At 39.4% G+C, this 27,928-nt stretch overlaps 1 protein-coding gene across 4 annotated transcripts; it reads right to left on the reverse strand.

The window, feature by feature from the left end:
* Nucleotides 1-1,151: 1,151 nt before the first annotated feature.
* LOC122652200 (methionine aminopeptidase 2B) lies at nt 1,152-26,553 on the reverse strand. 4 transcript variants are annotated; one of them, XM_043845880.1, is made up of 13 exons: nt 26,327-26,553; nt 24,412-24,518; nt 18,924-18,945; nt 17,776-17,812; nt 17,542-17,649; nt 9,516-9,615; nt 8,910-9,055; nt 8,729-8,820; nt 8,500-8,594; nt 7,225-7,321; nt 5,464-5,607; nt 5,110-5,327; nt 1,152-1,367 (listed from the first exon to the last, which is right to left on the reverse strand). In XM_043845880.1, the coding sequence occupies exons 2-13, from the start codon at nt 24,502-24,504 to the stop codon at nt 1,257-1,259; spliced, it is 1,263 nt and encodes a 420-aa protein (XP_043701815.1). In that variant the 5' UTR covers nt 24,505-24,518; nt 26,327-26,553; the 3' UTR covers nt 1,152-1,256. The 4 variants fall into 4 exon arrangements, with proteins under 4 accessions (XP_043701815.1, XP_043701814.1, XP_043701813.1 ...); XM_043845879.1 differs by having other exon boundaries at nt 18,903-18,945; XM_043845878.1 differs by having other exon boundaries at nt 18,924-19,050.
* Nucleotides 26,554-27,928: the final 1,375 nt, after the last annotated feature.

The raw sequence follows: 27,928 nt of genomic DNA on the forward strand, positions 1-27,928 counted from the left end.
CCGGGAAGAAGAGAAAAGAAAGTGGAAATAGGAGGAAAACGTGTGGCCTATATCCCTCTGGTCTGTAAGCCAGTCGATATCATCCACTGGTTTCTTGATATGGGATATTTGATTCCTCTTTTTGCAAGTTGATACCTTCAACTCTACAAATTTATTACAACATACCCTCAATCAATATCCATATTCAGTATAAATGTCATCTGAACGATCTTGCTCCCTCAGATCAAGAAAACAATTCTCTCTCATTTGTGACGCAGTAATTTGAACTCTCAATTCCAGTTCTGCACTTCTTAAACACTGTAAGATCTGAACTTCTAATCCAAATTACAGGTCTCTCTGACAAAAAGGGAGTTCCATATACTTAAAAACAGAAATTGCCAAGTAACAAATAATTTAAAATCCAAGACTATGGGTAAATGCACAATTATGGTCGAAGTATTGGGGGCATACATGGTATATACATTGGATGCATGCCAATACACGATGAAATATATGGTTGAATACAAGTATGAAACAGGGCAAGTGGCCTATCTAGATTGTCTATTGTTTATCCAGTGGCCAGAATTTTCACATCATGTGGCAAAATTTTAGGTACCATCATGGAAAGCTTGTCTTGATGAAGAATTTTCTAAAAGACACTCGTATCCATCAATTCCCAAAGAAACAAAGGCTCTACAAAGATATTCATATCCATCATGGCCCTCATTTGATGAAAAAAAGGCAGTTTCGTCTTGCTCAAGGAGAGAGCTGCAAGATTGGAAAGATTGACAGTCAGCAGAATTTGTTTGAGCAATCCACATCCTACCCGTATTCCATCTGAATTAAATCCCTTCTGTTAACCATTGGAACCTCCAGTCATTCTGCTCTTTCCTAATGAATTTTTATTTCTCACACTAAATTTAGAAAGAAATCAAAGACGGGTAGCCGACGAGGAAAAAGAGGCTTCAATAGGATTTTCATAATATAACTATGTATTTCAAAGCTTCTAAGACAACCCTAAAAATAACAGCGATCTCTTTGCTTGCAAGAGTCCAACATTGATTACCAGCATGTCCCCAACTTACAACATTATGGGTGGATAAAGAGAATAATAATTTACCTCGGGTTTTATCATATTAAGAGTGTCAAACTTAGAAAAAAAAAAAGGGGCGGGGGGATATTAAATTTTTTTTTTTTATTTCGATTTTTTTCTTCCCACTTCATAAGACAGTAACAGCCACCAAAGGCAACAAAATGAGACAAGGATGGTTCAATCCTCAATAGTCATCACCTCTTGATATAACTTCTTTGCAGGTCGGTCGGAGTAGGATAGTATGCTCAAACTGTGACACATAGCTACCCTTAACGTCACAAAGAGGGGGATAAGGCTGCAAAGAAGTGAGACAAAAATAAAATACATAAACTTAGAATTTTACGAGAAATAAACTGGCATCAGATGGATTATCTAATGAAACAAAGTTAAAACATGTGAATAAATAAATTATAATTTAAATTGAACGCATTATGACAACCCCCAAAAAAAATTACAAAACCTAGATAACAACAGGTGAAGCACCCAACATCAAATCAATGTAGCATGAATGCATGATAGCATCAATTTATTACTAATGGGATGCCAGGTAGGAAATTTCTCCAAATATTCATTCAAATCCATTGCATATCATCCAAACCATCAATAAATGGACAAAAGAACTTCTAGTATTCTCACTCTCTGGAAGCAGAAATGACGTTTTAGATGACCATCACTGAACTTTCATCATATATTGGACCTGAAAACCAGAACCTACAGCTGATCATATCATCATTATCACTTATGGAAGCTTTGATCACCAATCCAAGGAAGCTAGAAGGGCAGGTATCATTCTTAAAGAAAATAGTCTCATTGCAACAGAGTTAGCAGGCAGCAGCACTAGGGATTAGAGAAATAGAGATGGATTCAAAGTTGATGATAGACTGGTTAGCTGATGAATGAGAATAATGACCATGGGAACTTTTTGCTCTCTTGTTTGATATCGGGACTTCTTTTAAAGTTTTCCTTAAGGGTTAGAGAAATAGAGATGGATTCAAAGTTGATGATAGGCTGGTTAGCTGACGAATGAGAATCATGACCATGGGAACTTTTTGCTTTTTGCTCTCTTGTTTGATATCAGGACTTCTTTTAAAGTTTTTTGGGTCTGTAATTATTATTAGCATTTACTCCCAATCAATCTATGCTTTTATCCCTGGTAGGAGCATCTGTAACAATATTCTCATCTGTAATGATCTTGTCAGAGGGTTTGATAGAAAACACCCCCCTCTGCCCTTGTGAAAATTGATATCCATAGAGCTTTTGACTATTTGTCTTGGGCTTTCATTCTCAGTGTCCTGCAGAAGATGTCATTAACTCCAGCCTTTGTAAACTTGGCTTCCCATTGTATCTCCTCCCACCCCCCCTCTTCTCGGTGCTTATTAATGGCAGTCCTACTGGTTCTTTCCCTCTTCTGTTGGTATCCGCAAAGGTTGCCCCCTCTCCCCTTACCTCTTCTCCTTAGCTCTTGAAGTCCTCTCCCGTAGCATTCAATCTTCTATGGACCAGCAGCTTATCTCCCCTATGCCCAAATGTAAGGCCCTCAACCTCTCCCACCTGGCATTTATCAATGATGACATGACCTTTTCCAGAGCTGGCATCCCGTCCTTTGAAGCTATTCTGTCCAGCTTGCGACTTTTCAAGAGCATGTCTAACTTCTGTATCAGCTTCTCCAAATCCTTCCTGTTCCTTGCTGGGGTCTCCGATGATCTTAAGGCCTCTCTCTCTGCCTTGTCTGCGTTTTCTTTGGGGCGTCCGGCCAATTACCTTGGTTAGCCGTTGATCCCCTCCCGGTTGTGTCTGCTCACCACTATTCCCCCATGCTGTAGCTCTTGCATATAAAGGCTCCAGCTCTGGAAAGGCAAGCTGCTCTCTTATGCCAGTTGCCTTGAGCTTATTCGATCTGTTCTCAAGTCTTCCTATATTTATTGGTCAGGTATCTTTGGGCTGCCTCAGTCTATCATAGCAAAGATGGAATCCCTCATGTGTGCTTTCCTTTGGAAGTATAATGGTGCTTCTAGATTCTTTTATCCTGTCAGTTGGGCCTCTGTTTGCCTCCTAAAAGATGAGGGGGTCTAGGTTTGAGAAGAATTAAAGATGTCAATCAGGCGGGTATTCTGAAAATGATTTGCAAGGTTGCAACCAAGCCTAAGAGCATTTCTGTGGACTGGGTGTTCTCCTGTCACCTCCATTCAGATTCCATATGGACTGCCCCTATTACCTTTGATGCCTCCTGGGTGTGGAGGAAGAATGAAGCTCAGGCCCATTGCTCTTGGGGTGATCAGATCCCTTGTTCGATGTTGGTTCCTCTATCAGATTTTGGCTTGATAATTGGCACCCTCATGGTGTTCTCAACCATTCGGTTAGTGCCAGAGTCCTCTTAACAGTTTTGGTTTTGACAAGATGAACTGGTTCAAAGAGCAAGCAGCAGCATTCATGGCAGCAGCATAAAAAAGATTTTTAAGTCTGAAAATTCTGTGGGGGGAGCCTCCCACGTTTTATTATAAATAATAGGCTTAAGGTCTAATTCCTAATACAAATCTAATTCGCTCTCCTTTCAGAAATCATGGAGAGGTACGAATAAACTTAAAAACAATTAAAACACTTAAACTAGGAAGATTCCTAAGTAACCAATAGGATATAAGATCCTAACAGCCAATAGGATCATTTCACTTAAATTGAACCAAATATGGAATAGTTCAATTTAAGTTTACAATTGAACTGGAAAAAAAACCTAAGTAAAAAACAGAAAATAAACTAAGGCTCCTAGCTAAGACCCTATGATTAGGGTGGCTTCTTCAGCTCGTGGATGCTTGGATCTGCATCACAAACATTAAAATCCTAGGTCAAACAGAGAAGAACTGAAGTTCTATCCTTCGAAGGCGTGCTGGTTTTCCACCATTGACTCTGCTGCGGGAGTGTGAAGACAGCCCCCAAAACCCAAATCAAGGTTTTTGTTTTTTAAATCCTTTACATCTTGATTTCCTAAAATACCTCCCTTCTTATTCCTTTATTCTAGTATGTCCATATTTTAGAGACCCTTCCAAGTATGTTCCTGAACTATAAATACTAATCCTATTATACCCTCTCCTCTTTACTTACCTAGTGAATCCTTGAAAATTCTGGTTTACTACAAGTTTGCCATTCCCTTCTATTACTTGGACTCTAGTTGGATTGGGTGGGCCCAATTGCCCAAATCAATCCAAACCGGGTTTTGGAACCCCAGATTGCACCAAGAATACGGTCATATCAACTAGCATCAGGCTCTGCAGGCTCCCCCAAAGTTGAAGCTTTTGCTTGGTTATTTGACATGATTAGGCTCTCACTCTGGACCAGTTGAAAAGAAGCTTCTACATTTCTAGAGGTGACATCAATGCATGAAAAAAAGAGGTTCTAACTTTTCTTAAACACACACTGTTCATAGTATGAGTATTAATAGTTGAGCATTTTAGGATTCGTATCCTGCCAGATCAAGCAGATAGTCTTCTTGGTCGTAACAAAAATTGGTCCTTGGGGCTTGGGGTACAATACTTTGGAGGTTGGTTCTTTTTGCTATAAAGAAGAATACTTTTGAACACCAGATGTTACATACTTATGTACTTGATTGGGCATTTGGGCCTACTATCTCAAAAATATTTCCATGTTGACAGTTTCAATCAGACAAAATTGGAGCTTGGTATGGAGAGAACTACTGGTGTTAATCTGCAAACTTTCCATTGTTCAGATAAGAAAACGTTTTTTGGTATGGAGAGAACTGGTGTAAATCTGCAAACATTCCATTGTTCAGATGATAAGAAAACACTTTTGGTATGGAGAAAACAACTGGTGTAAATCTGCAAACTTTCCAGTGTTCAGAAGACAAGAAAACATTTTTGTGTAGCTTTCTTTAAGTGGCTCCAACTTTCCACTTTCAATTATATGTATTATTGGATAACTATGCACAAGATAAGCATGTACAGTTCCACCTATTTCGATTTCATGCAGCCCACCTTTAATCATGGAAATGCAGACATGTAGGTTTCCAGTAGTTTGATGCAACATACCTGTACAATCCCAGAATCACAAAGATTTTTTAGTGCCATCAGATATTTAGTCTCCCCCAAACGGTCTAAATAACGTCTGCAGAAGGCCAATGTCGAGAAGTGCTTGTTGATTGTAGCAAGCAGTTGTTTTGCTCTGGGTAACCTCAGTGGAATGTGGCCAGCTTCAAAATCTTTCATGTAATGGCTGCACTCCAGATCTTCTCTAACATAACCTTTACCTACACAGTAACACATTAATTGCCATAAATGTCAAAGTCCAGCACAATAATCCCCATTGTATAATTTATAGCCCCCTTTTTTTGGTGAAAGTATAATTTATAAACCTTGACATCACCTAAAATGGTAGCTTCTTACCTGTTGATGCAAAAGTTTCTATGGCGAAAAATTCACCCTCTTCCATCTTAGTCTGTTCTCCTCCTTTTACAATTGGAACAGATTTTCCAGCATGGATCTGATAGCGGCCAATGCTATGTCCATTCAAGTTCCGGATACTTTTAACTGTCAATGAAATGATTATGATTCTTATACAGAGATAAATCTCAATTACAAAATGTTTGGTAGATAAAAGCACAGTATGCAAAAAAATCTAGCCAAAGATCTAGGCAAGTGTTGATGCTTATATGGCTGAACCGTCAAAACTCCAAAAAAGGAAAATATTTAACACCCTTTTGGGAAAGAATAGAATTGCTTCCAGTTGCCTGTACATCTAAAGGCACTAAAACTCAAAGAAGGAACCACATAAAAGAGCAACAACTTAATTTTGAGGATATAATGGAACTCAAAGAAACAACTTAAAGGAATCAGCCATGAAGCAGTGCAAAACATGTAATGAATTTCCGATACAGAGGTATCATGCCTTCTCATCTCTGAAGTTTTCTACATAATTTAGGTATTGTGTTTAGGTGTTGTGCTAGGCTTAGCAGAGCAGTTCAAGCATAAACTTCATGTGGTAGTCAATTTGGGGTATGAGTAGGCTAGGCTTAGCCAGAGGGGTTCATGCATAAACTTCATGTGTTAGTCCATTTGGCACTCAATTTTGGGGCATGGGCAGGCCCCTCTTCCCCTATCTAGCTGGAAAGTTTCAGCTCAATCTTACACATGGCGAATAGAGGATAAAAAATGGTGGAAGATTCAAATCTAAGATCTATTCCCCCCCCCCCCAAAAAAAAAAGAAAAAAAAAAAAGAGAGTTAAATGTAAGAGCTAAACAGATTGATTGTTGAAAATACACGACCAAAAAGTAAATATTGTACTAGGTGCTCGATCCTCCCCCACCTTAGGCAAGCTTGCAATGAAATCCGTGGACAGGGACATATTGTTGAGTTGGACCACCAGATTTGACAAGCGGTAATCCATAGGCACCCTGCCTATCCAGTAGCTGAAACTTGCCACATCATCCGCCATGTGGCTCAAACAGGTGGGCCATTGTGCCAAGGTTGGCAAAACAGTCATTCTGCTGGCCTTTTGCCCTTGTCTTTAATCTATGGGGTAGTTTAACAATAGTCAGGTAAAACTTTGGACATAAAGTTGAAAAGTTAAGTACTTTAGAGTACATTAAACAATGTCTAATTAGTGTTGTCTCTCTAGTCAAAAAGTGGTATGCACTGTGACTTATCAAGGTCCAAAGCAGTTAGATTATCCAGGTAGAAGAAGTTCAGTGTATTCAGTAAGTTGAGCTTGGGCTTCTTAGGGTCCCAAAATAATCCCTTAAAGTACCCAAATATGTGGTTATTGTAATCTATTTTATTATAGTATAGGGGATGCTGATGCAGTTGGAGATTAAAAATTTTATTTTGAATGCCACCTTACTTATCCTAAACCCTAATGCTCAGGAGCTTTTGCTTTTTCTCGCAGAAGAGTTATAGTAGCTTTCTAGCTCTTATTGAAAAGGTTTTCTTGCTGTAGCAGTTGCAGTTTTCCTCATTTATTCTCTGTTCTGTTAATCTCCACTGTAGATTAAGATTCGGCTCGTCCATATCTTGTCTGAGTTAAGCCACTACATAATGGACTATGGTGCTTCCTCCAACATAGGGTAGGAGTAATTTAAAACACAGAAAATATAAACCACAAACAGTAACCAAGAGAAATTCATCTCAAGTTAGTTTAAGAACCAGACCTTGGAACACCTTTCCATTTATCTCAACTTCATATGATTCCATGACCTCTTGAATTGCAGCACCAACATCACAAAGACGAACATCTATCCCTGATTCCTAAACAATAATAGGAAAAAGAAAAAAAAGAATTACTGACTGAAAAATTGACACATCGATAGATTGGCAGAGTTTTACAAAAATTATTTATTCACTGAGGTAAATAGCTTTAGGATGCAATTGAGTCAAGAACATCGCTAGTGACATAAATGATGCCATAACAAGAAGGCTTTCAGGAAAATTTCAGAACGTTACCCTAGCATGCTTTTAACATACATGCCAGCACAATCCATCTTGAATAAGAAAATATTTGTACTACCACATTAGCACAGGATGTGCATCCATTTGGCATTGGTATTATGGTTTTACTAACTGCATACTTCACGAAATTCTGCATATCCCCCCTACATTTTTCTTGTCATTCAGGAGGCTGCTAGTAATAAGTTAAAAATTGATCAGAACATGAAGAATGTGAATGTCGAGTAAATGAAAGAAAACATTGCATTGGCCAGAAAGGAAGAAACTTTAAACTGTGAAGAACCACAAAAACTGCTAAAAGAATGTATGAAACTTGTAACTATAACCATAAAAGAAACACATGTACCACTTTTTATGGAAGGGAATAGTTGGGCCGAAGTGCACCCCCACAAGATCTTCAAGAATTAAAAGAAATTTCAAAAAACAAAAATCTATATTTGCAATCCTCATAAATTCTTCTATTGCAACCTGGAGTTCCAAAACCCTGATATAGGTCACTATGGCTCAAAGATGAAAATCTCAAATAGAAGGATTAATGGCAATACTGGTAAAAGAAAATTACAAAAATAACCCCAAAAATTAATTAAACCCCTAACTACCCTACTGGACCATAAGCCAGGTTTGGACCTGGTTCTTCTCATGCCTGGTTCGGGACTGGGCCAAGGCAGTCCAGCCATGGAAGTGCAACTACAATACTTCCTCAATTCTAGGAAGATCAGTAAAAATCGACTAAAATATCTATATCCGTTAAAAACCAGAATGACACAGGAGCTTCTCAAAAGCCATTAAATTAAAAGGTCACAGTTGTGACAAGCAAATCATGTCATTGGTATAACGGCCAAGGCCAAGATGGAAAAATGTAGTTCATTTCCACTCCAAGGACAAATTTAACATTATATATGTTTCACAAGTGCGAACACTACTAATTTCAATTATGTGTAAATACAGAAGAATATAGGTGAAGTGTAGAATAACAATACCTTGATTCCAGTATTTGTAGCTTCCCGTGAGGCCTCAAGTAGTGGATCAAACATGGGATTGAATGCCACTGTAAACGCACAGTCAACTATGCGTCCTACAAAAAAACCACAGCAAATCAACATCTGGATAGGAAACTAAACAAGCTCTCAGGTATCAAAATTATGTAAATAATGGAAACAATAAATAAATCAGATGAAGGGAATCAAATGGAAACCACCAGGATACTACCGTCAATATGAGTTCCAAAATCCAACTTCATAACATCATCATACTGAAGCACAGTTTTATCCCCAGAATTTGGGGTCCAATGTGCGGCAACCCTGGTAAATTAAAAGGATTTTAAATATTATAGTTATAGGGAAGAAGGTACAAAACAATAGGCTCTTAAAGCCAAAATATAAGAAAATACCAGTTCAACGAACAACCAGTAGGAAATGCAATGCCTGCTTCCAGACCATTCTCCGAAATCAGCCTACGAACTGTGTTCTCCAAAGTTTCACACAGGTCAGTCATTAGCATCCCTGGCTTTATGATTCCCTTCATATATTTTCGAACCTACTCACAGATAACAACAAATTAAAAGATATACATTTTCATATGTTGGATGGTTTGTTAGACAAAAAGCCCCTCCCCTCTCCTCGCTCCTCACCCCAAAAAAAAAAATGAAGAAGAAAGTGTTAAGATGCTGACATTTATGTAGAATAGAAATCATGTAAGAGTGATGATAATAGTTGGCATGCTGAAGATAATTATCGCGCCAGTGGAAATATTTCCTCAACTTCTTCAATAACCAATATATTATTGTAAAATTTTCTCTAAATTAATATTTGGTAAATATGTTTTTAAAGTTTGATATAACATAAGTAATATCAGTAAAACAATCTTAAAGCATTGACATTAGGCCAAAAAAGAAAAGAAACATGTAATTGCTGTTGTATGGTAAAAACACTTGATAAAAGTTACAAAAGTAAATTTAAAATTCAAGCGCCATGCTTTTAAAAGACATAAATGAAACCTGTCGATGGACTTCAGCTGCTTGGCGAACTGCATTATAAATCGGTTTCTCATGGCGCTCCAGTTCCCTCTTTTCTTCAGAAGTAGTCCTCCATAGGTTACTAATTAGTAGCATCAACGTCAAAAATCAAGCACCACAAAAAAAGCAGATTGTTCAAAAAGAACAGAAATGCCACACATAAGGCCCAGACTTTTCTATAATAGTTTAAGGGAAGGTAGTTCTCTGTCTGGAAGTGCAGCCTACGCCAGTGCTCACTGTGTCTATCTCTCTCCACCAGAAAACAAGGGGTAAAGGTGTCTTTTCATAGAGGAGGAGAGATAGACACATGAGAGCGCTGGCATAGGCCACACTCCCAGACAGAGTTCTTTTTCCCTAGTTTAAGAACAAAGTTAATAAAATTGTAAAAAAAATCCTAATAAAACAAAAATTGAATACAGATAGTATGCCTTCCATAATTAATATTCCAATCAAATATTTACAAGTACCAATCAGAAGCGTATATTTACAATGAGAATTAAGAGAATGCTTTACAAGTACCAATGAGAAGCATATATCTACAATGAGAATCCAGAAAATGATCATACAGCAGAACACACATCCAGAGAATCCCCAGATAGCATGGGACACTTTCCTTTCTCAGAAGCCACTAGTCGGTCAATAGAGGCTAGCATAGATTCCTTCATTGTCTGAATGGAATTGATAGCAGCAGTGAGAGTCAAATTTTGCATCGGTTTCACCCTTATAGGAATTGAGTTGTTCAAGGATCTCACTATTAGCCACCATAATGCACTGTTGTAGGTGTAAATAGGGATTTATGGAAAGGGGTGGGGTACTTCTGGAAATAATATAGAAGAAGACTTAAAAAGGATAAGTAAAAGATGGGTACTGTTATGACACTCAACCGAACAGGGGAAACCACCAAACACGTATGATGGGGGAGAGGGGAAGGGTAATACTGAGAGTCTAGGAGAGGATAAATAGCATGATGAGAGGAGGGGTCTTCTTCCTCTGTTGATGTGGAGAGTAGTGGGAATCCTGAGGCAGGGAATCCAGAAATTCAAACAGAGGAAAACCAGGGGAGCGTTCGACTTCAACTCCAACTGTGATCTTAGGCTTCAACAAGGGAGTTGTGGCTTCAAGAATCCATGTATGTAGGAAGATTGGTGGGGATGCGGACTTCGACAGGACACGAAACCAGCAAGGTTTGATGTCAAAGAGAGTTCTTCCACTTGAAAACCCTGATCAATCTTGGTCACAAACGAGGAATGAGATCAACTACAAACCAGCAAACCGGCAGGAGAAGCGTCCAGTTGAAAGAAAGGCCACTTTGTTCAAGAGATTTTGTTTGCCGGCAGTGGATGTTCGAACCTATGGTGGTGTCATTTGAAACCAGGTACAAAGTTTCATCTGTTGTCTTTGTGTTCTGCCTTTCGTTCTCTCTTCTCTTCTTCACTCTTTCTTTTTTCTCTGTCTCTCGCACTCTCTGTTCTCTTTGGGGTTTTTTTTGTATTTATGTTTTATTTGTTGTTTTAGTTGCTGGCGAATACTGGGACGAAGGGGGAAATTGATTGGGGTTGCGAGGAAAACAGAGGAGGTGGTGGGATTGTCTCTAAAAATCGTGGGAGGGGGGGTTTGATATCAAGGGATGAGTTTCAGTGGGAGTCGAGGGATGGGATGGAGAGTTGATGTCGCCGGGAAAGGAGGGAGGATGGTTGGGAAAGATTGATAGGGAGGGTAGGGATCTTCGGCTCTAATACTAAATTGGTGGAGGGCAGGTTAGGAGAAGAGCGGAAATCTGGGAAGAATCAGAGTTGCAGGGGAGAGAGAATCACATAAGGAGCGCAAAAGGATCGCACAACACCAAAGCCATGCAGGCACTCATAACACAAACTCAATTCATTCTTCAAATCTATGTTCTCCTACGTATTACAATGAATATATAGAGAAGACTCTTGCATAGAAATAGAAACCTATCTAAAATGGAAATAACTCAAAGAAGAAACTAATGAATTAAGCCATATCTAAAAAAGGAAACTACCCAAAGTAATCCCTACGTAATCTACCCATTCAGACAAGTTAAAAGATTGCATCCTAAGTAAACTACCAACCCTTGCCAGACCAGAAAATTGGTTTAGGACCAATCCTTGGTTTGGGCCTCCAAAGTGGATTTGTCGGCAAGGTTTAAAGTATTGGTATTACATATCGTATCGGCCAAGTGATTTTAAGAGACGTATAATATCGGAGATACGTATCAAATGCTACAGATACGCATGGAATGGTCAAAACTCAAGATACACATGGAAATACACTTTTGGAACAAAAAAACAATAAAATGGAGGATAATGTATGAACAGACAAGTGCATTAAATTGAAATTGTTATAGAAGATGAAATTTCTTACATGTTGTAAAAGTCAATAGCCATGAAGAGTGTTGGATGATGCAAAGGATGATGTTGTAGCACTCTTTGATATTCATTTTTTAGTGTTGATTGGAAGCCCCAACTCCAGAAGTATGAAAAACCAAGATTAAATGCAAGATTTCAGAATCTAGATCGAGAGTTTTCCTTCATTTTTAAGCCAGAATAGCAGCAGTATTGAGTATGTGAGTGAAAAGGGTTTTTTTATGGAATGCATTGACCGTATCAATGGTATCGGTATGCATCGAGCCAAATCGGTCGATACATCTCAATACATATCGATATGTATTAATGCACCCACGAACCCATTTATCGCCTGGATCGTATCGTATCAGGCGATACAATTCGATACAATATATTTAAATAAAAAAAAAAAAAAAGACGTATCGGTTTGTATCGGTTTATGGAATGCATCGACCATATCCATGGTATTAGTATGTATCGAGCCAAATCGGTCGATACATCTCAATACGTATTAATGCACCCACGAACCCATTTATTGACTGGATCGTATCGTATCGTATCAGCCAATACAATTCGATACAGTATATTTTTTATAATAAAAAAAAAAAGGCGTATCGGTTTGTATCGTATTGATACCAACCGATACGATACAGACCGATACTTTAAACCCTGCAAGTCGATCCAGCCAGGCCAAGCCAACTGCATCAAGAACGATGGAAGATAGAAGGATTGGATGGAGAAAGAGGAGGGTTATATGGAAGAAATAGGGTTCCTTTGGTGGAGGGTTTCCAACGATGAAGGATGTGGGTGGTGGGTTTCATTAGTGGCTAGATGGGGATGGCGAGATTTAGGGGATGTTGGATGGGGAAGAAGGACTTCGGTAATGGCTGATGCTAGAAAGCCATTCGGGTGGCAGGTACCAGCAGAGATGGAAGTGTTGGAGGCTTTCTAACCATGACCAAAAATATTGCAGGTTATGCAATGATGAGGGAGCCAATTGTAACGGAGCTCCTATTTGAAGGTGTGACCTTCATGATCAACCACCAAGCTGGAGGGAGGGAGCGTGGAATCTGTAGAAACTTCGCCGCAAATACGGGCAAAAGCAAGCCTATCCATGGTTTTGGTTCTCCAATGGTTTTCCAAGAACAGACCCAAGGATGCTCAGCCCCTTTTCACACTAGAGGTGCAGCGGGAGGCCTGGGAGGGTAATCCAAAGGGGGATGGTGGAGATGTGGATGTGGTTTAGTTGCAAGAATCTGTCCCACTGCCGGAGCACAATCGGTTTCCAGCCGATATGCCAAGGACCTCCTTCAAGGGCACGAATCTTATCAGCTTCGTCAAAGAACCTGGATATGAAGAATCCATTGTCCAATAGGTATTTATCAACTATCCCACACATTTTCCATTGTTTAGGCAATGAAACTTTGACAGTATTGATGAGAGGTCTGCTATCGATGAAGTGGCCAACAAGGGCACAAAGCCATTTCATAGCTTCAGAACCTAGTAAACTAGTGGGGCAGAGGGCCACCTTAGAATCTCCAATAGAGGAAGAGGAGAAAAAGTGCAAAGGGAGACCTTCACTCAATGGCGGGCTCATTTGACCGAAGAGGGAATTCCATGATACTCTTCTATTAGGGGAAGAGGTTGAGGGTTAGAGCAAGGGGATGAGGAAGGGGGGAGGGCAGGCGGCAAATTCAAGGAGAGAGGGTGGGCTAAGTGGAGTGGAGGAGCCTGGAGATGATGGAGCCACCCCAGGGTGACTGAGCATGCCGGCAACCAGGGTTCAGGAAGGGGAGGGTTCCTGACCGTCAACCATGGCTGCTCAAATCCCTTTCGATGTTGTCGATTCGTATTTATTTTTTATTTTCCCCTTTGTTTTATTTCATGAAAAGGCTGAAATTCTTTCTCTTTCTTTGGATTTGCTATCGGTAAGGCATATCACCCTTGAACAGTTAATATTGAAAGAAGCTGACCTAATGGACCCTAAGGACTGCCAATCTGATGGGCCATGTAAAGGACATTCACCCATAGTTATCCTTAATTCGTGAGAGAGAGGAGTTTGATGTTGAGTTATATTGTCTTACATTAAATTATTGTTATTTATTTTAGGTTATAATTAGACTCTTAGTAGGTTTCCGAATATGATATATAGCAAGGTACTAAAACTCGGGTCTCGGTACCAACTCGGCTCTTGGAAAAACCGAGACGAGTCGAGATCTCAGGGAGATCTCACCGAGTTGGTGCATTTTTTTTTTCCCAACTCGAAGCCTCAACTTTGGGTCAACTCGAGATCTGGACCCAAGATCCGAGATCTCGCCGAGATCTCACCGAGATATGTCGAGTTTTGTCCAGTTAGGTAAGGTATTTAAGTGGTAGGTGGGTTAAAATAATGGGTCAAAACCGAGATCCAAACCGAGATCCGAGATCTCGCCGAGATATTGCACTTTTGAGACTCGCAGGCAATCTCGTCTCGGCTTTTCCAAAAACCGAGAAACTCGGCGAGATCTTGCGAGTTCTCGAGCTATTATTATATAGTGGGAATAGACCATGATAGGAACAATTCTGTATCCTATCATGGCTCTACTTTTCTTCCCTCTTTTCTCCTCTTTTTTCTTGTCTTCTTCTCCTACACTCTTGTAGGTACTGATTACAGTTTCTTGCATTGCTACATGGTATCAGAGCTCTTTTAATCAGTTACTAATTTCTATTCTCTGGTTTGAAGTTCTCTTGGGTTTTTCCCCTTTATGGTTGCAGCAATCTATGCTGCCATACCTGTTTTATAAAGACTTAGTTGTGAACTACATGAAGATAAATAGGTTTGTCTCCATCTATGTTTCTGTTCTCTTCCCCCCTTGCGTGGATCATCATGGAATATGCATATACATCAAATTATCCATTGTATGAAGGTTATTACAGCAGAGTTTAACTGCCACATTGATTCCCTGATGATCCTCTCTACTGGTATTAGTTTCTATCTTTTTTTTCCTGTCGAAAGACAACCAAAATACCCTAGGTGGTACTCTTGTAGGTACTGATTACAGTTTTTTGCATTGCTACATGGTATCAGAGCTCTTTTAATCAGTTACTACTTTCTATTCTCTGGTCTGACGTTCTGTTCGGTTTTTCCCCTTTATGATTGCAGCAACCTATGCTGCCATACCTATTTTATAAAGACTTAGTTGTGAACTACATGAAGATAAATAGGTTTGTCTCCATCCATGTTTCTGTTCTCTTCCCCCCTTGCGTGGATCATCATGGAGTATGCATATACATCAAATTATCCATTGTATGAAGGCTATTACAGCAGAGTTTAACTGCCACATTGATTCCCTGATGGTCCTCTCTACTGGTATTAGTTTCTGTCTCTTTTTTTTTTCTGTCGACAGACAATCAAAATACCCTAGGTGGTACTCTGTTTTTCAAGGCTTTTGACCAGATCAAGATTCCCTTTTTTGGGAATCTGCCCAAGATTTTATGGTTGTCTTCCCCCCTCCAATTGTGAATCTTCGCCCTTGGTATGGTGTCAATCAGACAACTGGATCTGCTGCTTTATGAAATCTCCCAAATCCTGATTTCCTAATTTCAGAATTGAACTTATTTGCAGCTGCGTATTATGCCTCCATCAGGTGAGTTTGTGGGGTTTGTATTCCTTATTGATCTACTATATCTGTCCAGACTTAGAGACCTATCAAAGGGTCTTTGCCGTGACCTCTGTTACACTGTTGGTTGCTGGCTGGATTTGACTTGTGGATTGGTACTATCGGTTCCTCTGTTATTGGTGCTATTTAATCTACCTTATGTATTGTTCGCTACCGTTTCACCTAAAAGCACGAACTGTCAGGGAAGGGCAGCATCAATGTATACATCAACGTATATATACTTCTTCTGGCATATTAATGGGCTGTTAGTGCTGTCAGTTTGTGGTGCCAGAGAAGATAGCCTTCTGTGGCTGCCAATGTAATATTTCATACTACATCCAAGGGTGACTGGGATGATCTCAAAGAAAGCTATTCTCAAGATAAGAATATGCCCTAAGTATATGATTTATGTGAAAAGTTCCTCTCTTTTATCAAAATGGCAAATCTATCAACGACTACTACAGTTCTTTAAAAGGCATGTGAGGGAAACTCAATGTGTACCAACCTCTTTCTATTGATATTGAAGTTCTTAAATCACAACATACATAATTTCAGGTTGCTAAATTTTGCCTAGGTTAGATTCTAACCTTCAACCCATAAAAAGCCAAATACTAGCAAGCGAGAAGATACCATCCATGAATGAGGCATTTTCTTGGATTCAACATGTTGGGCCTCCCTCCTTCACCAAATCCGAATCGACCACATCTAAGGTCAATTAAGCTATCGTTTCAAATAGTAGGGGTCGTGGCCGTGGTGCTGGTTTTCTTGGCAGAGGTTGAGGTTCAAAGGGAGGCCGAGGCCATGGTGGTGGTCGTGGCCGAGGACAGCCACTAGATCAATCCATGTGACAATGTACTTGCTGTGAAAAGATGAATCATACTGTTGATACATATTGGGCAAAGCATGGTAAACCTGAGTGGGCTCAGCAACCATCTGATACACTATTACTTTTTATCAGAGTTCTACAGTGGTGTCATCTTCTGACGCCAACCTTGCTTCTACATTTGGAGGTAGTCAGCATTTCTCTTCATTACAAGATGAAATGAATCAATTACTAAAACGTACTTAGAAAATTGAAACATCTGCATCAACATCTACTGCTACTATGACTCACTCGGGTACTGATGTATTTCTTGCCACTTCTTCCTCCACATCATGGGTCATTGACTCTGGTGTCACCTCTCATATGACTCATTTTTCCTCCTTTAAGAAGATTACTGACTGCTCTAGAGTCATACTTGCTTATGGCTCTTCTACTCAGGTGTCTGCTTCTGGTTGTGTCCCTTTACTTTATCTTCCTATGTTAAAATCTGTTCTTCAAGTTCCAAACTAAATTTAAATCTTCTCTCTGTTAGTCAACTGTCTAAAGGGCCTTGGACCAGCCACTACTCTGACTCAAACCAGTAAAGGCTCCCACTGGAACTAAAGACTCAGATTTTGACAAGGTGATAAATAAACTCCTAATTAAAATGGAAAAAAAATTAAACCATCCCCATATGGAAAGGTCCCTGCCCACCAAATAGGACTCATGTAAGCAATCCAAAAAGACTGCAAAAATAAACCCCCACACAGACACATCGTAACAAATTAAAAACTCAACTAAATTACAACTGTTCCACCTAGCACCACCAGCTTGGTATCCCTACCAAAATATAATATGGTTGCAGGTCCAATATAAACACTAACTGATAAGCTGCAAAACTTTGATTGTTATATCAAACCTTTATGAAGCAATGTGAATCGATGTCCCCATTTGCACATTATTCAGGGATTTGTAGTTAACTACTACCATAAAGCAAAGAAACAATGTCAAAAGAATGTATCCAGTAATCAACCATCCTTCATGATAAAGTTGGCATCCTCCCCATTTCACTCAATTGGAGGAACAAAGTTATTAGTTGTTGCCAATTGATTGAGGTATAGACTAAGCGATAACATATACTCTCTCTCTCTCTCTCTTCGGTTGGTTGGGGGGGGGGGGGGTAAGGAATAGGAGAATATACTTACTCATCTTTGTACTGCTGAATTTCACCCTCGGGGAACTCCCCAGACGGAAATAGTTCAATTACAGGAATAGATGGGGGATCAGTCTGCCCAAGAGATTCTTTCTTCTTCCTATAAAAGGCAGAAGATTAATTATCTATCTACCTTTGAAATGCGAAAAAGAAAGATGAAAAAAGAAGGGAGAAAAAAGGGGAACCACATCAATGATGAGACCTAAACCTAGAAGAAGGTACTCACTTGCTTTTGCTTTTCTTCTTTTTCTTCTTTGCAGTTTCTGTTGCAAGCAAAAAAATATATAAAAAATAATGTGATTTTTCTTTTTGTCAGAGATAAAGCATGGATCAACTCAAAAGCGTATGAGCACTACAAAATGAAGGAGGGGGGGGGTGAGAACAAGGAGGAGGAAGATATGGAGGGGGAAGGAAAAGGAAGAAAAAATGGGGAGGGGAGATGACACTAATAACAGATAGCACAGAAGCCACCCTTATATTTATTTATTTTTGACAATCCAGGGACCCTCACAGAGAGGAGCAAATCAGAAGAGGGAAAAAGGTACGCACAGCTCATGGTAGCCATTGGTTTAACCCAAATAAAATTTCAATCCAATTCTCTACATCCATCGTAGGAGTACATCCAAGTATTTAAAGGGAAAATCAAATCCTAATCCTTGTCGAAGTCTAAATTAGTATCGATTCTATCAAAATCTAAAACAGGAAGAAAAAAAAAAAAAACCCAAATTCAACTGTAATTGGACTCTACCTTCCTATGACTCTTCACATGAATAAAATTACAAAAAGACATGTCCTAATTCCTACGCATAACTGCATCACAACATATGAGTAGCAGCTTTGACGAAGGAACCTTGGGACGAAGGAAATGAAAGAAAGCCATAAAATAAGATTTGGAGGATAGAACACCATCAGAATTCAGAATCCAAATTCTCTGCTTCTGTTGACTCTGTGAAACAAACCAACCCTGAAGGGAAGCTAAAAAATCTTGAACCATCTGAAACTCTCTCTCTCTCTAAAGCCTATCCTAAACCCTAAACAGCTTAAACCTCCCAGATATATTGCCATGCAGTGACTTACCAACATGTCATGTTCACACAATTGGACAAAAAGTAAGATTTTTTTCCCACAACCAAATGAATTCATTAGAGAAGAATAAACATGGAAACAAGGAAACAGAATCCCTGGAACAACAAGAAAAGAAAAACTCTAAAATACCCTAGAAGCATGCAATAAAGCCTTATTCTACCAGTAAAATGTTCAATAAAAATAGTAAATGACTAGCAATCGAGCACAACAATAATAAGAACGTAAAACAGAACCAAATGCCTAAAAATTGCAGGCTAGAAAAGCAACCTGGTAGATCTGAATTATCACCTTTTTCCTCGTCTTCATCTTTCTGCAATGAAGGTGAAACTGAATTAGTTTCTACATTGCCATTTGTAGGCTTCGAAGTTTTAGAAACTTCTACAACATTACATTGTTCCTTTGTACCAGTCATGCCCTGTATAACACATTACAGGAAAACCATGTGCAAACATTAAAGTTATTAGGGAACTAAGAATAACAAATATAGCATCAAGAACTCATTCTAGAGTTCTTTTGACAAATTCCAAGGAACATGGTACAGGAAGTATGAGAATACGCTAGCAGGAATATCCTTACCAGGTTTTGATTACATCAAAGGACACAACTAAATAAATGGAAAAGCATAGGACGCAGTTACGAATGATCCCCAAGGCAATTATTTAAAAATAAAAAAAAGGTTCAATCATTCAACTTTAGCTTAATCTGAAAGCAGTTAAAATGACATTGATTTGTCAACCCTAATCCAGAGAGTCAAGCAGGTGAGACCATTTTGAAAGTCTCTAATTCCAACAACAAAATGAAGAGAAACAAAACTAGCTCAGCAATCGATTTTCAAAGGTTGACAAACCAACATGCCACTTACGAACCCACTGACATAACTCCACTCAATACAAGGTTGTGAGTTTAAAAATCTGCCAACCACTAAATTAACACTCTGCAACACCGAATTCAAAAACTTTGAGCACTGCAAATATCTCAACCACTTTGTGATACCTTCTAAAATGACACCTAGGAAACTTCTCTTGTATACCTTGAGAATTATGTAATTTGACTGTTTTTGCTAGGAAATGTCGTGGCACTATGAAACAGGTGGTCCAGGGTTCGAGGCAAGAGGAACATATCTCTAGAGCACTTAACTTGTCAAGGGTGTCACAACAGTCAACAAATTAAGACTCGCATTAGAACATTCCCAGGAACCTATTAGATTGTCTAAATGTGGCTTCCTCATCAGAAGAATCCCGGTTCTATCCACGTACGAAACCTCTCTCCCTCTCCCTCCCTCCCTCCCTCCCTCCCTCAAATCTACAAGGTTGTTGCATTAGTTTATTTCCATAGTTATCGAGGCATCCTAGGTGTCCATGTGGGTTTCCGAGGGCAGCCAACTTATTCTAACTTAACAAGGTGGGTGCCTTGGGATGCCTAGGTTCCTGTGCTGTCAACTTCTTGTTTGCTTACATTTTTTTCCACTCTAAATAATGCTAGGGTTTACGTTTGCCACAACGCCAGTTTTTTGGCAAAACTGTATGCGGGCACCCCTCTTAAGACCCAGATTACTGTAACACCCCCTTGTAAAATATCCTATATACCCCCCCTATTTCAGTGTTTCCCCGTAATACCCTATCCAATGCCCAAACTGCACACAGGCGTCAAAAGGAACTCTCCCTCATAATGTTATTTCTAACATTTCATTGGCTTGTGTATAGGTGAGAAGCATGGGATCTTTAATACCCCAAAAAAAAATTGTAATTAAGAAAGAAATTGAACTTCACTAGTTCACTTCTCTTGTTCTACATTCACAAGATGTAAGAAAGGAACTCTGAAAGACTGAAACCCTAAGCACTTCCCTCCCCTTGGCGGCGCAGCACGACACCTTCCCCTTTCCGGTTTTTCTTTCTTTTTTTTTGGGTTGGGGGGTTCTCTCTTTCTCTGTTCTTTTTTCTCTTCACTCTTCTTCTGTCACGCCCCTATTCCAGACAAGGAATATAATATCATATAAAGGGTGACTAGGACGACGCGTGTCATCCTACTAAACCGCCCGGATCACTGACACAGTGTCCCAACGCACAGTCATATCCAATATTAACACAATGTAACATTAGAATGCAGAAAAGAGGAATATTACATTCCAAGGATCGGTAGTATTGCGGAAGCGTATAAATCGAATAGTTACAAGATGTTCAAAGCTAGATGATAAATACAAGAATTAGTTACATTTCCAATGATCATCTAATAACTATCAAAAATGGTATTACAATTAAGTATTTCACCATAGGCCTTAGCCTCAAAAGTAATCAAAAGGGATCGAGTCCCGAATATCCTCACGGCCCGTAGGCACAATCATCGCAAGGACACCCGTCGCCATGTTCCTCAAACACGGCCTCCGGTTCCTCCTCACCGATCTCATCGTATCCCGAGGGCTGAACTCCAAGTCCCGCGAGATATCCGTCACCGCACCATAATCTAAAAAAATGTGCGACGAGGGGGTTAGCTCACTGAGCCAGTGAGGGGATGGGAATGCACAAACACGCAATTCACATAGTCCAATGATGCATGCACATGTTAAGTTCATTTTTCCACCTAACAAACAACTAAGTCAATGGCATATGCTCTCGTGACAACTCGGGAGACACTGTGGGTCACTTAACTTATCGCCACAATGAAACCTCAATTGTCACGTGGGACCTACGCCGATCGAAGCCTCCAAGACCACTCGGTGGCGGACCCGATAACCAATACTACCATGATGGCCTCTCCCACCTCCACGTAATCCGGTGTCAGCGATTACCCAACACCTAAACCCCTGTTGGTAAGGGTCGTAGCATAAGGGTGTGAAATCCTAGCCACAAATATACTACATGCAAGTCCTATCGTCCCGAGAGGTAATCCAGGCGCATCAACTTTTCATCCGGTTTAGTGCCGGTTACCCAGCACAAGACGGCACGCATCTGATTCAACATGACATTCAACATAATTTCTTCATAAATGTTTATAGAGTTCGGGGTTGCACGTACCCACCCGAGACCCATCAAGATACAACATTACCAATCAACATTATAACAAATAGATATAAAATTATGCAATATGCGCAAACATGCTTATTAATTATAATGAGTACATAATATATAATGCAATAATAATAACAAGCCCATACAACCAAACCCACTCACAACGTATACGCCAAGCACCCGGTTTATCGATTGTCGCCTCGATCAAGCAATAAGCCACAAAGTGAATATTTTAACCTATACAAAGAGTGGAATAAGGTTAAACGAGCGAAAGGAACGGATCCCCAAAGATCTCCCATAAACACTTAAGTATAAGGTTTCAGAGGCGAAGTGGTTGCAGGAGTGGTTTCATGCCCAAATTCTGCAACCACATGTAAATCCTAGGAAACCGGGACGAGTTTTAGTCAAGGTCGGATGCGGATGTGGTTTTGAAAAGCGAATCCAAGTGTAAATCCGAGCCACAGGGGCTCAGGACAATTTTTGTCAAGGTCGGATGCGGATGTGGTTTCGAAAAGCGAATCCGAGTGTAAATCCGACCTTCACAGAATCCTTCTCGGGAAGGTAGTTTCGGGGGTTTCTTGCAGTCGAAATCACATGTAACCCTCACACCTTCGGTCCAAAATCCGAAGGATTCCCCTCCGAGGACCCCATTTCAAGTGGTTTTTAAAGCACAAGGACTTCTAGAAAACTCTATCCTAAGCTCCTTAGGGTCCAACCTTAAATCTCCCAATTGGCAATGAGAACCCTCACATTAGAGCTCATAATGGAGTGAACTAACTCCACCATAGCTTGGCTTTAAAGCTCCATCTACTCCCTAGGTTCCAAGAGAGAGATCTAGGTCAATCTCTCCCATTACCCAACCCCTTTTTGAAATCCAAAATAGAAGAAGGAAGAAGCTTACCTACCCCCAAGATGAGAGCTCCACGATTTCTGCCCAAGAGATGGGGTCTCCACCTTCCTCCAAGCCTCTCTCTCCTTCCTCTTTCTCTTTCTCTCCTCTTTCTCTCCTCTTTCTCTCCTCCACGATTTAGGGTAGAAGAGGATGTTGAAGAAGAAGTAATGTTCTCTCCCCCTCCTCCTCTCTTTTATAATAAATGGGTCTATGGGTACCCTTAGTCAAATGGGTCATGAGGCCTAATGGGTCAACCCATTAGTCCTATGTGGGTAAGTGGATGGAATAACCCATCATTGGGCCAATAGGTTAAATGGGCCTGCCCACAACCTTAATTAAGGAAAAGCCCATTCTTAGATGGGCTCATATGAGATGGGTATAAGTCCCCAATGTTCTTCCTAAAGGTACGCGGGACCCGAACTTAAATTATTCCCTTCTCTCATGAAATAGCTCGAGCGGTTCAAGCCCGGACCCGCACTTCGAGGTTACCAAGGGAAGAATAATTAATAAGTCTTGAGGCTAGAACTTACTTTTCCCCCTGTCATGGTTTATTACCCATGACCCCGAACAGCTTCGCCACGGCAACGCTAAGCTCATCACTGAACGAGTTATCCAACTGAGGTGACGGTCCAGGATGCTCTCTCCTAAACTCCTCGCTTCCCGGGCTGGTACTTGGAGGGTAGTCGACGAAGTCGCCGTCAACGAACTTTCCCCACTGGCGGTTGAGGAATCTTTCCTCCACAGGCAAACCCGTGCTGTGGTCAACGATTTTGTAGCTAGGTTTGACCATCATGGAGAACAGGTCACCAGCATACATGGCAGCGGTATCTACACGTCACGAGAAGAAATGATATTTAATTATATCCCGGGGTACGGGTATAACATCTTCTGCTTTTCTTTTCCCCCTCTTCTTCTCCGATTCTGCTTCCCCCACCCCCACCCCTTCTTTTCCCACTTCTGCTGCATAAAAAGTTGTTTCAGTCTTTCAGAGCTTATAATCTTCTCTTACGGCAGCTCTTGGCTTGATTACTCTAAAACTGAGGAATGGAACTATTCAGGCTTGTTCATGCTTGGTTATTTGTCTCATGGACATAAATCTGTCTAAATGCAATTTGATCATACTGTGATAGTGTAAAGTTGCATCGTAAGTGACTGTTACTGTTACCAAGCATATAAATATATAAGCAATTTTCCAGACCAGATTCATTGGGTTTACTGAATTGAGGTTGCTGTTAATCTGTTATTAGTGTTAATAGTAGTATATATTCATTAGGTTAATAGGTTTGCTGTTGCCGTACTGCTGTTGCTCATAGTACCATTAGCATATATTCATTGGGTTTGATGCATTGATGTTGCTTTAATGTTGTAATGATATTGCTAGATATAATGGCAAATTAGTGCATAGATTCAATCTGTATTTTCGTTGTTGTAATGTTGTTGCTATAAGCATAATTATATTATTGCTATACTTGATACAATGGATACATAAAAATAAAAAAATGCTAGGGCGCCTTGTCGCCTAAGCGGCCCTCCAACACCTTGGGTCGCCTAGGCACCTTGACAACTATGATTATTTTGCTTGAGATTCGAACTTTTGACTCACTTTGGTTCTCAAATTTGAATAAGATATAATTTATAAATCTACGAATCCACTTCTACCCATTAATCAGAAATCCTGCTTCTAGGAATTCTCCTAGCTTATGGACACATACTACTCATGGGCCTTCATATTGCTCATCAGAGAGAGATTTCATGGAAAGATCGTCACACAGTAAACAAGAAATGCTTGTCAATGACAACACACACACACACACAAAAAAAAGGAACAGTAGCATGGAGGAATACAATTTCCACACCAGTTATTTATATCTATACTTACTGTACTACTCTTTGGGGCATCTTGATGTTGTTCTAGTTGCAACCTTTCCAATTCTGATGGAAGCTTGTCATGCACTTCAGCATCAGTTCCCATGCTTTTGTTGCCTCCTGTATTAAAAATAAAAAAAAAAACTATTCACTAGGAAAATTTTAACCAAATAAAATTCATTCTACAGTAACTATGAGTATGGGGAAAAGCTTAATTAGGATGGAAACAACCAAGTGAGTGAGAGAGAAGGAGCGGGTACAGGGCTGTGGGAAAAGAACAAAAAAATTTTAGGAATTTTTTATTTTCTTGTGTTATGTTGACGACTGTAAACCCTGATACGCATCTAAATACAGGTAGAAACATGATAATGACGCTTATGGCCAGAGATTCTTAATGTCCCAACATTTTTTAAATTGATAACATAAATATTGTATGTCAACCAGTCCTATCACAGGTCATATACACTGCTAAAATTTAAATTATGCTAACAACCATGATTTTAGTCACTATAAAACTAAAACTGTGAAACAACATTTCAGCAATTTCAGTTGAAGCCAACCACTATCTTGTAAAAATCGTAGAAATTGAATGAATGAAAAGAAAATCTGAAAATTATGAAAAGAGAAATCAAGAACATTGCCATAACAATTAAAAAAACAAACATTGAAGGGCTCTTTACTTTTCTCCCACTGAACACCTGAAAAAATCCTTAAGTTTGGCCAACTAATCGGATAATATGAGCTTGTATAAACACAAAATGCTTCCTCACTTTTCATTAGAGATGCACCTGTTCCCTTCCTTCCAGATGCTGCACGATATCACATAGGGTAGTAATCTTATAAACATTAATACACAACTTCAGATGAAGATTGTTTGGAATAACTTTATTTTTTATCTACTTCTTGCATTTCCTCTTTTTATTTCATATTCTCAAAGTTAAAAAGAGGAAGAAAAAACATAGACAAGTTTGTTGTTCTTTTCATGACTTGAAGACTTGAAGTTTAGTTTTTCCCTTTTCATTGCTAAGCAAATCAATGCATATATATAAATTATCAAGCAATGACAATCCTAGAGTGTCCAGGTACGGTCTTTCAATGAACTTGTTGATGTCTTCAGTAATTAAAGTGACTGTGTGAGAGTGTTCATTATTACAAAATAGTCACCTGTCAGCAAAAGAAGGGGGGAAAAAAAATAGTGTGAGAATATCCTCCAGCCTTGCAGGTTCATGGATATAAAGATGGAATTTCCACTCTTCTGGTCCTACTCCATTCAATTTCTGTATCAATCCAGTTCTGATTATTCATTACAGCAAGTAATCATAGTCTTCAAAGTTCTGCATCAAAATATACCCTGATCTACTGCAAGTTTTAGTTTTTTCAAACAATTAATCTGAGTCTACTTTAATCTTTGCTCTGTTTCCTAGTCTCTGCAAATCATCGTCATAATATTAAACCCATCGAACATTATATTATGTTCATTATGTGACCAATAACCATCGCAGATTAAAGCTTTGAATATACCAAAGGATGGGACGATGCTGCCATACATAGCGAGAATACATAAACAATAACAACTAGAACGAATGGAGCGACTTAGACCTCCTATTGGGGATCTTCTCTAACAATACAAAAAAAAAAAAAAGCTAAGAAGAGTTCAAACATAGAACCCACCTGAAAGGAAATGTTCCGGATTGAATAAACACTGATAATTTTTAATTTTTAAAGTATCACAAAGCTTTGTCCCCAACTGCAACCTAAAATAACCTCAACTATTAACCCTTCCCTCTTCTCTCTTTCTCTATCAGATAAATTTCAATTAACTAAAGGTACCATTAAACGATAGAAACAATATATACCAATAAAAAGGAACTCGGTGGGATGTAAATGGGTATGGATGGGGCAGAGAGAGAGAGACAGAGAGAAAGTACCTCGGTGGTAGAGCTGCACAAAATTGGGCTTTCCTTTTACCCGCTTGCAAGGGAGAGACAACGAGATGCAAGAGGTCAGTAAAGGGAGAGAGATCGGCTTCCCTCTTTCTTTTGGGTGTCGTCGATGATTGAACCGTCGCAGAAGAGGCGAAGACGAATACAGGGGAAGTGGCGGAAGGGAACGGAAAGTAACAATGGAAGGCTTGGGGTCTTGAGCTGAGAAAGTGAAACAAGGACTCGACCTTGCATTGCATTGACCTTAAATCTTTTTTGTTTTTTGTTTTTTCTGTTTGGTGACACACACCGACACGCCAATGTCCGTGTCCTCCTTCACACGTTTAAGTTTTGGTTTTACGAATCGGGAATCGGATCGGTAAATTTGCTGATTTGCATTGATAAATCGGTCATCGCCGATCTTTATTTTTGGATTTGAGGACAGATTCTTGAGCACCGATTCAGGCAAATTTCGATCCGAATTTTATTAGTACTTCACCAAACCAGTTTCAATTAGTACTTCACCAAACCAAAATTAGACCGCTAAGTTTCGATCCGAATTTTATTGGTTTTCTTTTATTGGCTGGTTGTTGAGCCCATGTCAATTTTGGTGGTGCATACAAGTATTTAAAAGACAATAAAAAACAAATTGTGTTTTTTTTTCCCCCCGTTTTCTTACTGACTTCCTATTGGTTTTTAATCGGTTTGATTCCATGTTCGGTTTGGTTTCGATTTCAGGTGGGCTATTTGGGCAATTTAATTGATTTGGCTTCCAACAAAACCACCAATACGGGTTTATTTGGGTATTATGGGTGACAACCCTACCATAGAGGAGTATTTATGGGTGACCTACACTTAATTGTGTCATGCGGATTCATGACGTGGTAATTTTGACCATTGTATATCTAAAGAATGGTCTAGATTGTTCATTTGCTAAATTAAATTCTCTATTCAAATGCAGAATCATCTTACATCAATTGATACAGTTGATCCGTATTGATTAATTAAAACTTGATAACAATACAACCTTTTATGATTAAGGAACCAGGACCCCAATTGTATTAGCGTAATGCAAGGAGGACCCCAAGGTCAGTTATCTAGTAAATTGGATTGATTCACAAGGTATACCCTAATTCATTGTCTCTTTCTAATGAACTTTTTATTCCATTAGCCAGGCACAATCCAATTTAAGGATCCTCGAAATGGTTGGCATTATATATATATATATATATATATATAGTTATGTCACTAGAAAATGGTTAGAGAAGGCGATGAGGTTTAGCTGGTTGGTATGACCAAGTGATATTCCAATATGCTCATCCTCTATACAACAAAGTCCCATAGATTTGAAAATTTTTTCTGTTCTGTAACCTCTCTCCATTTGGGTTGCCTTCTTCATGATCTTCATTTTAGGTCCATCTGTCACCTACCCTAGTTGACCAGAAGATTTTGCTTGAAAACAAATATATAAGCATTGATACATAATGCCATACACATGTATTAAAAATAGGATATTGGAATGAATGTTCACCTTCCATTGATTGAAAGAATAATGGGATGTGTACATATACAAAAGAATTTCCTAATCTATTCTTTCCTACAAATGGT

This window comes from Telopea speciosissima, chromosome 2 (genome assembly GCF_018873765.1).
Source record: "Telopea speciosissima isolate NSW1024214 ecotype Mountain lineage chromosome 2, Tspe_v1, whole genome shotgun sequence".
Taxonomy (NCBI): domain Eukaryota; kingdom Viridiplantae; phylum Streptophyta; class Magnoliopsida; order Proteales; family Proteaceae; genus Telopea; species Telopea speciosissima.

What these genes read in the sequence shown, in the direction of transcription:
- LOC122652200 (XM_043845877.1), bottom strand. Translation starts at nt 24,504, where the DNA reads ATGGGAACTGATGCTGAAGTGCATGACAAGCTTCCATCAGAATTGGAA. An exon ending in ATTCAGCAGTACAAAGATGA is followed by an intron (nt 9,616 to 17,541) that starts GTAAGTATATTC and finishes GCTACTAATTAG; the next exon opens with TAACCTATGGAGGACTACTT. An exon ending in AAATGGAAAGGTGTTCCAAG is followed by an intron (nt 5,608 to 7,224) that starts GTCTGGTTCTTA and finishes TTTCATTGACAG; the next exon opens with TTAAAAGTATCCGGAACTTG.